Source organism: Zootoca vivipara, chromosome 3, assembly GCF_965207765.1.
Source record: "Zootoca vivipara chromosome 3, rZooViv2.hap1.1, whole genome shotgun sequence".
NCBI lineage: Eukaryota > Metazoa > Chordata > Lepidosauria > Squamata > Lacertidae > Zootoca > Zootoca vivipara.
In genome coordinates, this window is record NC_142586.1 from 39,916,071 (window position 1) to 39,928,453 (window position 12,383).

The 12,383-nt window shown below is 37.3% G+C and overlaps 1 protein-coding gene across 4 annotated transcripts in view; it reads left to right on the plus strand.

The window, feature by feature from the left end:
• The window catches only part of ZNF292 (zinc finger protein 292), a 30,961-nt gene extending 20,002 nt beyond the window's left edge, over positions 1-10,959 (plus strand). For all 4 annotated transcript variants that reach the window (XM_088665965.1, XM_035109435.3, XM_088665966.1 and 1 more), the window contains exons 6-8: positions 18-154; positions 1,538-1,679; positions 2,892-10,959. In XM_088665965.1, the coding sequence (XP_088522091.1) occupies positions 18-154; positions 1,538-1,679; positions 2,892-10,034 (7,422 nt within the window). In that variant the 3' untranslated portion in view covers positions 10,035-10,959. The remainder of the gene's footprint in view (positions 1-17; positions 155-1,537; positions 1,680-2,891) is intronic.
• The last annotated feature ends 1,424 nt before the right edge of the window (positions 10,960-12,383 follow it).

Here is a 12,383-nt window from a genome sequence, read left to right on the forward strand (position 1 = left end):
TTTTCCTCACTCTTCAGATTGCAGATATAGACTGCAAAGATGCTTTAGAAATGATCTGTAATCTAGAATCTGAAGGAGATGAAAAGAGTGCTCTTATTTTATGTGCAGCATTTTTATCTCGTCAACTGCAGCAGGGGGAGATGTATTGTGCATGGTAGGTTCGAATCCTTTGAGCTATGTTAGTTAGAATATATTATACAGCAAATATACAAATGGAGTAATGGAACAGAAATATTATAAAACTGAGTATTTTGTCATAACTTGTGATAGCTGGTGCCATTGGTGTCTGAAATGTATCCAAATTAAGGATCAGATAGCAGAGCAAATATTACAAAGCAACCGTAGTTTTACCTCTGTGGGAACCAAATTCTACAGCTCTTAGCAGACTGATCTAATAGAAGTTAGAGTTAAGTTAATATATCTAAAATTCTTACCTCATCATTGTGAGATTTTATTGTACCAGTACATTTCCTAATACTGTGCAGTGAAATGACTAGTAGACTGTTCCTTGTGAACATAAACCAGAGCATATTTAATGCTGAAACGTGCATCCTTACCATTCATATCTGTATAAGATTTATATTGAGTGTTAAGTGGGAAAATAAAATATTTGAAATGAACTGTTTAGTCATGAAAACATTAGCACATTTAACATTCAGGATTTTTTCTGTAAATTTTATTAAAATAAGATTTCAATCACAAGTTCAAGAATGATGGACTGTAAATCACTCTTAGTTTTATGCTGCTCAAGATGCATTAAGCGAGCCAATTTCCCCATCTCCTTAAGTATTCAGAAAGAATGACTTGTTTTCCTGTGTCCAGGCATAGTTTAGGGTACTTTAGGTCAAACAGTTCTCTTATATCAGGCATTCCCAGACTTCCACCCTCCAGATGTTTTGGACTACAATTCCCATCTTCCCCGACCACTGGACCACTGGTCCTGTTAGCTAGGGATCATGGGAGTTGTAGGCCAAAACATCTGGAGGGCCGCAGTTTGGGGGTGCCTGTCTTATATAAATAGAAGTAGACTTCATTTTAAATGTACTGTAATCTTTCTCTCTTTTTTGGCCAAATTATAACACAGGTAGGCTGCCTCTGAAGCTATTTTCTTTATATTCCAACTGTTTCCAAAATTTCCCAATAAGTAGAAGTTAAAGAGAATTCCCAAGATGCCATACTAGCAATTGTTTACCTTAATTTATAGGGCATGGGGCTGCCACCTCTGTTGTATTGCTTGCCAACTCCCAACCCCCTCCCTTCACCCCTGCCCACTTGCTTCCCTTGCCAACACACTACCCTCCCCATTGTGAATCCCCATCCTTCCACATCTCTCTCACAGCTCCCCCCAATCCATTGTGAGAGGGTGAGAAGATAAGAAAGTCTTCTATCCCATTCTGCCAGAAGGAAGTGTGCATTTTGAAATTCCCACTTCCTTCCAGCAGCAGCGGAAGAAGGAGAGAAAGACACACACCCGCTTCTAGTGACTACAGTGTTTCAATGTTAGTATAGTTTTAACTTTGTAAATCTCGTTTTTCAGGGAACTGACACTCTTCTGGAGCAAACTACAGCAAAGGGTAGAGCCTTCTGTACAAATATACCTAGAGAGATGCCGTCAACTTTCTGTGTTAACAAAGACAGTATACCACATTTTCTTCCTAATTAAAGTAATCAATTCAGAGGTAAGGATGTGCAATAAGGTTATTCGTGATGCTGTGAATTGAAAATCCACTTGGTAATGACTTGCAAAGTATAGTGGGCCTATTTCATGAAAATACGGTTCTTCGCACTTCCAACTATGGTATCTGCATGCGTAAACTATCAGTCAGAAGTTCCTGTGAAGCATAATTTCCTCTTGTCTCAGAGAATGCTGGCATGACAGTATGCACTTTGCACTCAGTTTCTCTGGCTGCCAAAAATGTCCAGAACATTAACCATTTGCTTAGAACATCTTTTAAAGAAAGGGAGGGAGGATGAGCCCATCTGTGGGAGAGAGCTTGTGGTTGCTTTTGACCATTCTAGATGGCCTTGACTCCTACATCAGTTTTAAGAAATAGAAAGATTGCATTGGGTACTATACAGCCAAATTTTGCTCACTCTGTTTCAATACCATCCTGGGTAAAGTATTTATTTTCCTGTTATGTTTATATTTCTAGGCTATTTTCCTGCCCACAGGGCAATAAACCAGGTTACAAATAAAAACAGCTCAAAATTTAGAAGTCAACAGCTAAACAAAATAAAGGGAAAAAAGTCAAATGCAGGGCAGCACCAAAACAACCTCCAACTGTTAAAAAGCAAACATCAGAATATAGCAAGAAACCAGGCCAGCATGAAATCAAGACCAAAGGAACAATGAAATAATAAAACAATCTGAAGAAGTGTGCATGCACACGAAAGCTCATACCAAAATAAAAACTTAGTTGGTCTTTAAGGTGCTACTGAAGGAATTTTTTTATTTTACTTCGACCCAGACCAACACGGCTACCTACCTGTAATAAAACAATTGTAACAGAACAGCCTATAGTGTGGATCCTTGGGGACAAATCTGAATTAAGGACAAAGAAGTTGCTCTTTTCCCCAGTATTGTTTTTTGTGCTTCTGTATATTGTAAGGCAGTCGCATGTTTCACTTAATATGGTTTTTTGCAAGAGTTTGCAACAGGACCACATTAATAAAAAACTGAATTCTATAACTGTTCTTGAAAGAAGTGATTAATTTTGACAAAATGTAGACCATTATCCATTTAATGCAAAAATATGGGTTTTTAAATTGTATGTTTAATGTTCGGGTGTAAGGGAAAGAGTTTGAATAATCGTTTATAGAATTTACTGAAATCAATGGTAAGCGTTACATAATGTTTGAGATTACTTTTTAATTTGTCTCTTCTTTTACAGATCGATGCTGCTGGGCTTGCAACATGCATTGAACTTTGTGTGAAAGCATTGCGTTTGGAAGCCAGTGAGAATACAGAGGTCAAGATTTCCATTTGCAAGACTATATCTTGTTTGTTGCCTGATGATTTGGAGGTTAAACGTGCTTGTCAACTGAGTGAATTTCTCCTCGAGCCAAATGTGGATGCATACTATGCTGTTGAAATGCTATATAATCAGCCTGACCAGAAATATGATGAAGAAAACCTTCCAATACCAAATTCATTACGCTGCGAGCTCTTACTTGTATTAAAAACTCAATGGCCTTTCGATCCAGAATTTTGGGACTGGAAAATGCTAAAACGTCAGTGTCTTGCATTGATGGGAGAAGAGGCATCAATTGTATCATCAATAGATGAGCTGAATGACAGTGAAATGCATGAAAAAGCAGAGGACTGCCAAGATGAAAACAAAGAAAGTTTAGTGAACGGACTTTCTGGATGTTTTGATGAAGCTACAAACTTACTTAGAAGCATTAGAGATAAAAAGCAGAAAAACCGAGAAATAAAGAAACTGAGAGAGCGAGGGTTCATATCTGCTAGATTCAGAAACTGGCAAGCATACATGCAATATTGTGTGCTGTGTGACAAAGAATTCCTTGGACATAGAATAGTAAGGCATGCACAGAAACACTATAAGGATGGAATCTATAGTTGCCCAATATGTGCACAGAATTTTAATTCTAAAGAAACATTTGTTCCGCATGTCACACTACACGTTAAGAAGTCTAGTAAAGAGAGACTGGCTGCAATGAAACCACTGAGAAAATTAGGAAGACCACCTAAAACAGCAACCACTGGTGTGAACAAGAAGAACAATACTGTAGTTAAGCAGGAACAACGGCACATAAAAAAGAACAGCCTTTATGCAGCAGACTTCATTGTTTTTAATGATAATGATGGTTCTGATGATGAAAATTTTGAAAAAGACAAATCTTACATTCCAGAGATAACACCAGTTCAGAAACCATTGCCTGTCAATGAGTTTACATGTCCTGTTAGCTTGTGTAAGAAAGGCTTTAAATACTTTAAAAATTTAATTGCACATGTGAAAGGTCATAAGGACAATGAAGAAGCTAAACGGTTTCTTGAAATGCAGAGCAAAAAAGTCATTTGCCAGTACTGTAGACGCCATTTTGTAAGTGTTACCCACCTCAATGATCATTTACAAATGCATTGTGGCAGCAAACCCTATATCTGTATCCAGATGAAATGTAAATCTAGCTTTAATAGTTACGCTGAACTTTTGAGTCATCGAAAAGAGCACCCACTCTTCAAGGCAAAGTGTATGTTTCCGAAATGTGGGAGAGTGTTTTCAGAAGCATACTTACTTTATGATCATGAAGCACAGCACTATAATACCTTCACCTGCAAATTTGCAGGTTGTGGAAAAGTTTACCGCTCCCAAAATGAATTAGAAAAGCATATTGAAGACCATACTAAAACATCTGAAAAAATACAGCTGACTGATGGTGAGAATAATTCTTCCCAACCTTTAGAAGAAAATGAGAATGCTGAAGAAATCCATCCAAAAGAAACATTTGGTCTACCACCTGAAAATGGTATAAATATCTGTGCCAAAGCAGAAAATTATGTCTCAGATCAGCTCAAAGATGAATCTCTCAAGACTGAGGGAACAAAAATGCCAGCTAGTGTACTGGAACAGATTAATTCAATCACTGTAGAAGGTGTGGAGCAACCTATGCCTGCTCCTCCTGCAAAGGCAGAATCGGTAGCTGTAGCCAGCAGTGTTTTGATGCCTCTTCTAGGCCAAAGAATTAGAGAAAACATGGCAAGAAAAGGTAAATTACCTGCTTTGAGTACTAAAATAGATACTGGTGCACCTGCAGTCCAACAGTTATGCCCAACAGTTGAAGATACTTGTAATGATCTCGCAGTGTTCCAGGAAGGAAAGGAACATGACTGTGTTGGTGAGTCCCAAACAGTTTCCATGCATTCAGTTAAACTTGAACCTGAAGTTCTTGCATCAAAAAGCCCTGAAAAGGAGATAAGTCTTATGTCCTTCATGCCGAATCAAGTAGGCTGTCAAAATTTACTCTCTCCCAAACTTCAGATGGAAGAGAGCATTAAGACTGCTCCCAATTTTTATAATTTGCCTCTAAAGACTTTTGAAGGGGTTGCACTTGCTCCAACACAGAGCAGCCTCGGCACTCCTTTTGTTCCAGTCAAACCATTGGCAGCTCCAGTTCAGAAGTTCACTTGCCAAGTTGATGGATGTACTCGAGTCTACAATTCTTGCCAAAGCATTGGCAAACATATGAAGACAGCCCATCCCGATCAATATGCTGCATTTAAGATGCAGTGCAAGAATAAAAGGAGTAAAAAAACAAACAGTTTGCAAAACCTGACAAATGATAGCAAAATTGTTTATTTTTTACCATCACAAGTATCTACTCCCACTAGTGATGCTTTTCTTCAACAAGCCAAGACCACTTCAAATCCCTCTTGTACAAGCCAACTGCAGCAGCTGTCTAACGCTCTTTTTCCAACACGTCTGGAAAGTATGACTAATTCCCTATTACCCAACGTGGAAAATGTTATAAATATAGGTCTATCATCGCATATTAAAAGTGAAACAGAGAATATATTAGGCGCACAATTGGGAAGTTTGTCCAGTGCAACTTTACCTTCACAGCTGGATGATCTAGAAAAACCAGTTATGCCTCTGAACATTGACAGTGGTTCAGATCCTTTCCTTCCTTTACCTTCAGAAAATGGTCCAATTTCTCTCTTTCCTTCTCTTGCTGATAATGGTCCGAGTTCTATTTTCTCACAAATGGAGAACAATACCAGTCACTTTTCCTCCCTAGAAGTAAACACTAACTCTGCTTTTACAAAAGAGGAAAGTGTTGATGTGCTCTTCCCTTCACAAGTGAATAATGAGAGTAACTTCAGTGAAACCACTCCGCAACTCCTTGTTTCAGAAAAAGGGAAAAAGGTTCGTAGGCAAGGTCCAGATGGAAAAGAAAAGAAGCCAAAGCAAAACAAGCGGGCGAAATGGCCAGCAATAATCAGGGATGGCAAATTTATTTGTAGTCGATGTTATAGGGTTTTTTCCAATCCTAGATCACTTGGTGGCCACCTGTCTAAACGCTCCTATTGTAAGCCCCTAGATGAATCAGAAATTTCTCATGAAGCTCTGCAGCTTAATGGACAATCTTCTCTTCTTGCCAGTATGATTCTTTCTTCAAATGCATTGAGCTTACAGCAGCAACAGGAGCCAACTTTTAATCCAGAAGTGTGTTTTAAAGAGCCATCATTTCTTCAGCTGCTGGCTACCGAAAATCGGTCTACTGCTTTTTTCCAGAACTTGTTTCCGCGGACTAATACGACTACCTTCAATGCAAGTGAAAATGAAGAAGGAAATGAAATTATCAAACAGGCCTTGGAAACTGCAGGCATTCCAAGTACTTTTGATTCTACAGAAATATTACCACATGTAATTACAACTAGCTGTATCACTGGTACTACTGAAATAAATGCAACAGTTTTGCCAAATCCAGGTGTGTCACCTTCATTACCAACTACCTTGCTAACAGACCAAAACAGAACAATTAACACCAAAATTTCCTCAGAAGAATGCAACAGCTTACCAGTATTTCCAGATGACTTAATACTTAAGACTATTGAAAATGGTTTATGTTCCAACTTGGTTTCTAATTCTGCTGCCACAGCACATAATTTTGGAAATAATACTTCACGTATTTCAGTCATAAGTAGCATCAAAAATTCAGAATTGTGTAACTTAAAGAAAAAGGGGATTGGTGGTTCAAAGAAAAAGAAGAAAGCTGCTGCTGACATTTCACAGAAATTAGTAATTAATGATTTGTCAACATTGGGGCTTTTAGCCAGAAATGCTGAAGAAAATGTGCAAATATCGACAGAGAATCTCCAGTCAAATGTATTGACAAAATATGAGTCTGAAGTGTTAATGGAAAATCTTACACAAAAACTGAGCAATGTGGACAGCGAGTTAATTGCTAGTGTCAAAGAGAACTTTAATACTAGTCATGACACTCATGGAGAAACAGTTTGCTTATCAGTGAAATCTGAAAATGACAACTCTCAGGTCACTCTAGATTCCTGCATTCAAGAAAATTCCAATTTGGAGATTTCAGAGCAGAATGTAATTCAAAACTTTGAGAAGACCCTTGAAATAATTAAAACAGCTATGAACTCTCAGATGGTAGAAGTTAAAATGGAAAACCAGGAAGTGTCGATTGAGTCATTGCAGAGTCAGCAAATCAGTACTGCTGAGTGTACACCAGAAAACCCTTCACAAACTCTTCAACCATCCAACCTTGTGCAACACATAGCAGACACACAGAATGTCACCCTTGATCAAATTAGCCCTTCTAAGTATGAAACCTCTCACAAAGATGATATTCAGATTATGGAAATATTAGAAGGTTTGAAAAAGCTGAAGTTAGAAAGTGAAACTTCAAGTCAAGTGTTTGACAGTATAATTCATTGTCTTCCAGCAGATTCACTACCACAGATTCTTGTTCCGCTTGTAACAACTGAGAGCACTTCTCCTGTCCAGCCACCTTCAGAAACGCATAATCGGTTCAGTGAAAAAGCCCATAAACCTTTTATGTGCCAGGCCCCAAGCTGCAGTTACAGTGCTATGACCAAGGATGCATTATTTAAACACTACAGCAAAATACATCAATACACTGCAGAAATGATACTGGAAATTAAGAAACACCAGTTGAAATATGCACCCTTTAAATGTGTTGTAGCTACCTGTCCGAAAACATTTACAAGAAATTCTAACCTCCGGGCCCACTGTCAGCTAGTACATCACTTTACAACAGAGGAAATGGTAAAACTAAAATTAAAAAGACCCTATGGGAGAAGATCCCAAAACAAAACTGCAAACTTAACACCAAGGCCTGTTGAACTAAAGAGTATACCTTATGTGTTAATGGAAAGTACACATGAAGCACAATTGACTAAAGATCTTGAAATAAAGAAAGAAGCATGTATAGAATCTGTGAAAGTGCCAGAAATCGTGGTGCCAGAGAGGGTAATGATAGAGGAGGTGGTGCCAGAAAGTACACCAGATGTTTCTGAAAAAATGGAAAAACCTCCCCAAGTGGTTACCATTCCTCCTGAACTTTATAATGTTGCCACACTGAGAAACATACAAGTGCAACCCAAAGTACGCAAAATTAGAAGACATAGGAAAGAAAAAGAGGAGAAAAAACACCCCAAACCAGCATGTAAAACTTTAGAATTTCCTACTAGTTATAGTCCCTACAGACCTTACAGATGTGTACATCAAGGTTGTTTTGCTGCTTTTACAATACAGCAGAATTTGATTCTTCATTATCAAGCTGTACACAAATCTGATCTGCCTTCCTTCTCTGTGGAAGGAGAAGAAGAAAGTGAGCCGAGTAAAGATGAGGAGTTTTGTAAAGAAGAAGATTGTGATGAAACTGAAACAAATGTAATTGTAAAAGAATTCAGATGTGAGGTGAGAAATTGCTCAAGGATATTTCAGGAAGTCACTAGTCTTATTCAGCACTACATGAAGCTTCATGAAATGACTCCTGAGGAAATTGGAAGCATGAAGTCAGCCTTGGATGTTGGAAGATTCCCTTGTGATCAGTCTGAATGTAAATCATCCTTTACAATGTATATTAATTATATTACACATTTAGAAGTGGATCATGGAATAAAGATAAAACAAACAAAAACAGAGGATGGCATGTACAAGTGTGATTGTGAAGGCTGTGATCGTATTTATGCAACAAGGTCTAATCTCCTACGACATATTTTTAATAAGCATAATGACAGGCATAAAGATCATCTGATAAGACCTAGGCGATTCTTGACACCAGGTCAGGAAAATATTTCAAGTAAGGCTAATCAGGAAAAAACCATGAAAATTAAGCATAAAGGATTAAAATATAGGGCAGGAAAGAATGGAAACAAAATATCAATTAGGACTAAGCGAAGGAAACTTATAATTGTTGAAAACAAGAACTCAAAAATGGGCCAGATCCATGAAAATAAGGCATATACTTTGAAATGTGGAAAGTATGTGTACTCAATAAAGAGTAGGCATGATGCTTTATCGGAATGTTCAAGCACTTTGGCCACACAATATCCATGTATGATAGAAGGCTGTTCATCAGTTGTCACAAGTGAAAATAATATAATTAGACATTATAAATGTCACAAGTTGTCCAAAGCATATACTTCAAAACACAGAAATATCCTAATTGTCTCAAACAAACACCCAGATTCATTGGAGAAAGAAGTATCTTCACAAAATGAGACAATTGAGGACAAAACATGTGATGCAGAATTGCAGCCACATTTGTCTGAAACCCCTGAGAACTTGAGAGCCTCTACACCAGTGGCACAAAAAGAACCTGAGAAGAGTGAGAAGGATGAAGTGGATGAGCTTGCAGAAATGTTCATTACCAAACTTGTTAATGAGGACCTCACAAGTTCAGAGAATCATGGAAAGCCGCCTTCTGATGTAAATAATGACTGTCAAGAAACTAGTTCTTGCCTTTCGGAAAATCAAAACGTAAATGGTAACTTAAAAAGAGCAAACAAAGAAAAAAATCCTCAGATTAAAAAGAGGAAAGTTGAGAAACAGGAAGAAATCTTAGCTGTTGAAGTAAGTAGTGTGCGGAGAGAGGAGGAAACTGCTGTTGCTGTTCAAACTGCTGAAGAGCAATCCGCATCTTTTGACTGGAGTACATTTAAGCCTATGGGATTTGAAGTATCTTTCCTCAAGTTCCTTGAAGAGTCTGCAGTGAAGCAAAAGAAACCTACAGATAGAGCCTGCAATAGCTGTGGAACCAGAAAAGGTTCTCATTCAAACTCAAGAAAATCTAATGACAAGTCCTCGTTTGCAAGAACACGATCATGTTCTGAAAGTGAAATCTATGTACAGTTTGCTAACCCATCACAATTTCAGTGTAGCGGTACTGTAAAAATAGTTTTAGATAAGACTTTTAAAAATTGCACTGAGCTTGTGTTGAAACAGCTTCAGGAAATGAAACCTATTGTCAGTCTGATAAGACTTGATGGACATTTGGTGACAAATCCAGAGGTTACGAAATAATCGGGTAATATGTGTGGACTATATGTTCTGATGATTAACGTCTAAACATGACCTGTACTGCATTTTTTAATTTTATTTTAGTAGGAAGCCATTGAACATGAGACTATTTCTTAAGGTTTTCTGTTGAAGTGATTTAACCTAGCAAAATCATGACAGTGGTCATGTAAATTTCTTTGTTTTTATCCCTATGGGACTTGGAACAGAATCATTGTTTCAGTTTTGTAAATAATTGATCAGAACCTCAATTTTTTATCAGATTTTTGTCCTTTTCCATGACTCGAATATTTGTGTATTGTCTGTGGTATTTTTCACTGGGTCACTGCTCATATAACAGTACTTTTTATTTGTAGATACATTTTTGTATATATTTATTATTGTAAATCATTTGCTGCTGTTAGCAGTCTGTAAGTCTGAAATATTAAATGACACGTTTATATTAAGAATTTTAATTTGTAACTAAGTGATCCAGTTTTTAAAATATTCTTTTAAACTTTTTAAAGTAACAACTAGGTAAGTCTACCATATCCAGTTTCGTTTTGCATAAAATGTGTGTACAGGAGAAGAGATTGATCAGATCACACTTAATTGGTTAAAATACATACTGACACAATTGTGTTTGTAACTTGAAACATCCAATATCTTTGGATGGTATTCATATGTACTTAACTCAAACTTTTTCCTATAACTGCATTTGCATTGCTTTTAATTGGATCAAAATTCTTCCACTTCCATAATATAATGGAAATGTAAATTTTAAATAGTTTGCTGACACTGAAGATTTTAAAAAACATTTTGGTATTGAATAACCCATCGTGAATGTGATAGAAAATTAGTAGTGTGGAGCAGTGTATATTTTTGAGGTGGTGATTTGTGAAGTAGCCCAGTATTGCCTTAAATAAAATCACATTTCATTTCTTGTTTTATACATGTTATCTTACAAAGGTCCTTTTTGTTTTTGAACTTTAGATTTATTTATAGGGTAGCATCTACAACACATCTTTGGAAACAATCTTTTTTAATGAATGCACTTTTACACTACTTGTTTTGATATTGCCACCTTGGTATCTGTTTTGTAAAATATATACTGTAGCAGCATTAGAAACACAATATTTGCTTTTTCAATGGAAGATGAGAGTTTGTGCTCTTCCAAGTATACTTACACAGCTTTCATAATAGATGACAGCCTCTCTTCTCATTCACAGTTACAGTAGAAAATGGAAGTTTCCTTCTGCCTTTTTTAGAATTAAGTTTCCTTGTCATTTGAAGTTCACATTACATGCACACAAAGATACTAATAGCACATCAAGTTGATGCAGGGTATTAAGGCAGAGAGACCATGTCCCACCCACCATATTGAACTTCACTCAAGATGGCCCTGCTATTGAGGCATCAAACAAATGACTTCAGGCTCTGTCCTAGTATCTCAGAAACTTCTTTCCCAGCATCAGAGCAAGGGAGCAGTAGGTGAGAAAAAGGAATTCATGATGAGCTGGTGCATGAGCTAGTTGCAGCCTAGACTTACTCCTTCACTTGACACCAGGTTGAGACAGATTATTAGCAACCCAGGACTTGCCATCATGGTAGCAGTAAAGATTTGTATTTGAGCTCAAAACACTTGTTCCTGCTAAATGTTTTATGTCACCAAGGTCAAAATAGAAGTGTGATACTGCCATAATAAAGAGTGCATGTACACACAAGCCAGAAAAAAATAAGCACAACTTCCTTTTCATATATAAATATATGGCTGATGCAGCTGGAAAAGGATTGAATTGTGATGGGTCAAATGGATTCTCTTACTGATTGTTACAGTGAAGCCTGTAGTAGATAAAACTGACTAATTTATCTTCTGCAGATTATCACTGTTGCATACTTGATAGCCTTATTTTCCATGAATTTGTCTAGACCTTTTTCAAAACCTTGCAAATTGGTGACCATCACTTCCTCCTATGGGGAGTGAGTTCTGTAGCTTAACTATGAAGAAGTACTTTGTTCTGAATTCTCCCATCCTTCAGCTTTGTTGGATGTCCACCCTATTCCTGTGGGAAGCCCAAAGGAAGGACAGAGCTTTATGAGACTGGGAGAAAAACTTCTCTGCCCACTTTCTCCAGGTCATGCATAATTCCATGCATTTCTATCATTTCTCCTCATACGTAGCCTTTCTCTAAACTGAAAAGTGTAAAGTAATGCAACCTTTCCTTATCTGCTTGATAATTTTGGGTGCCCTTTTCTGAACCTCTTCTAATTATAATATCATTCTCGGGAGGTTATGGACTCTCCTTCCTTGGAAGTTTTAAAGTAAAGGTTGGATGGCCATCTGTCATGGATGCTTTAGTTGAGATTCCTGCGCTG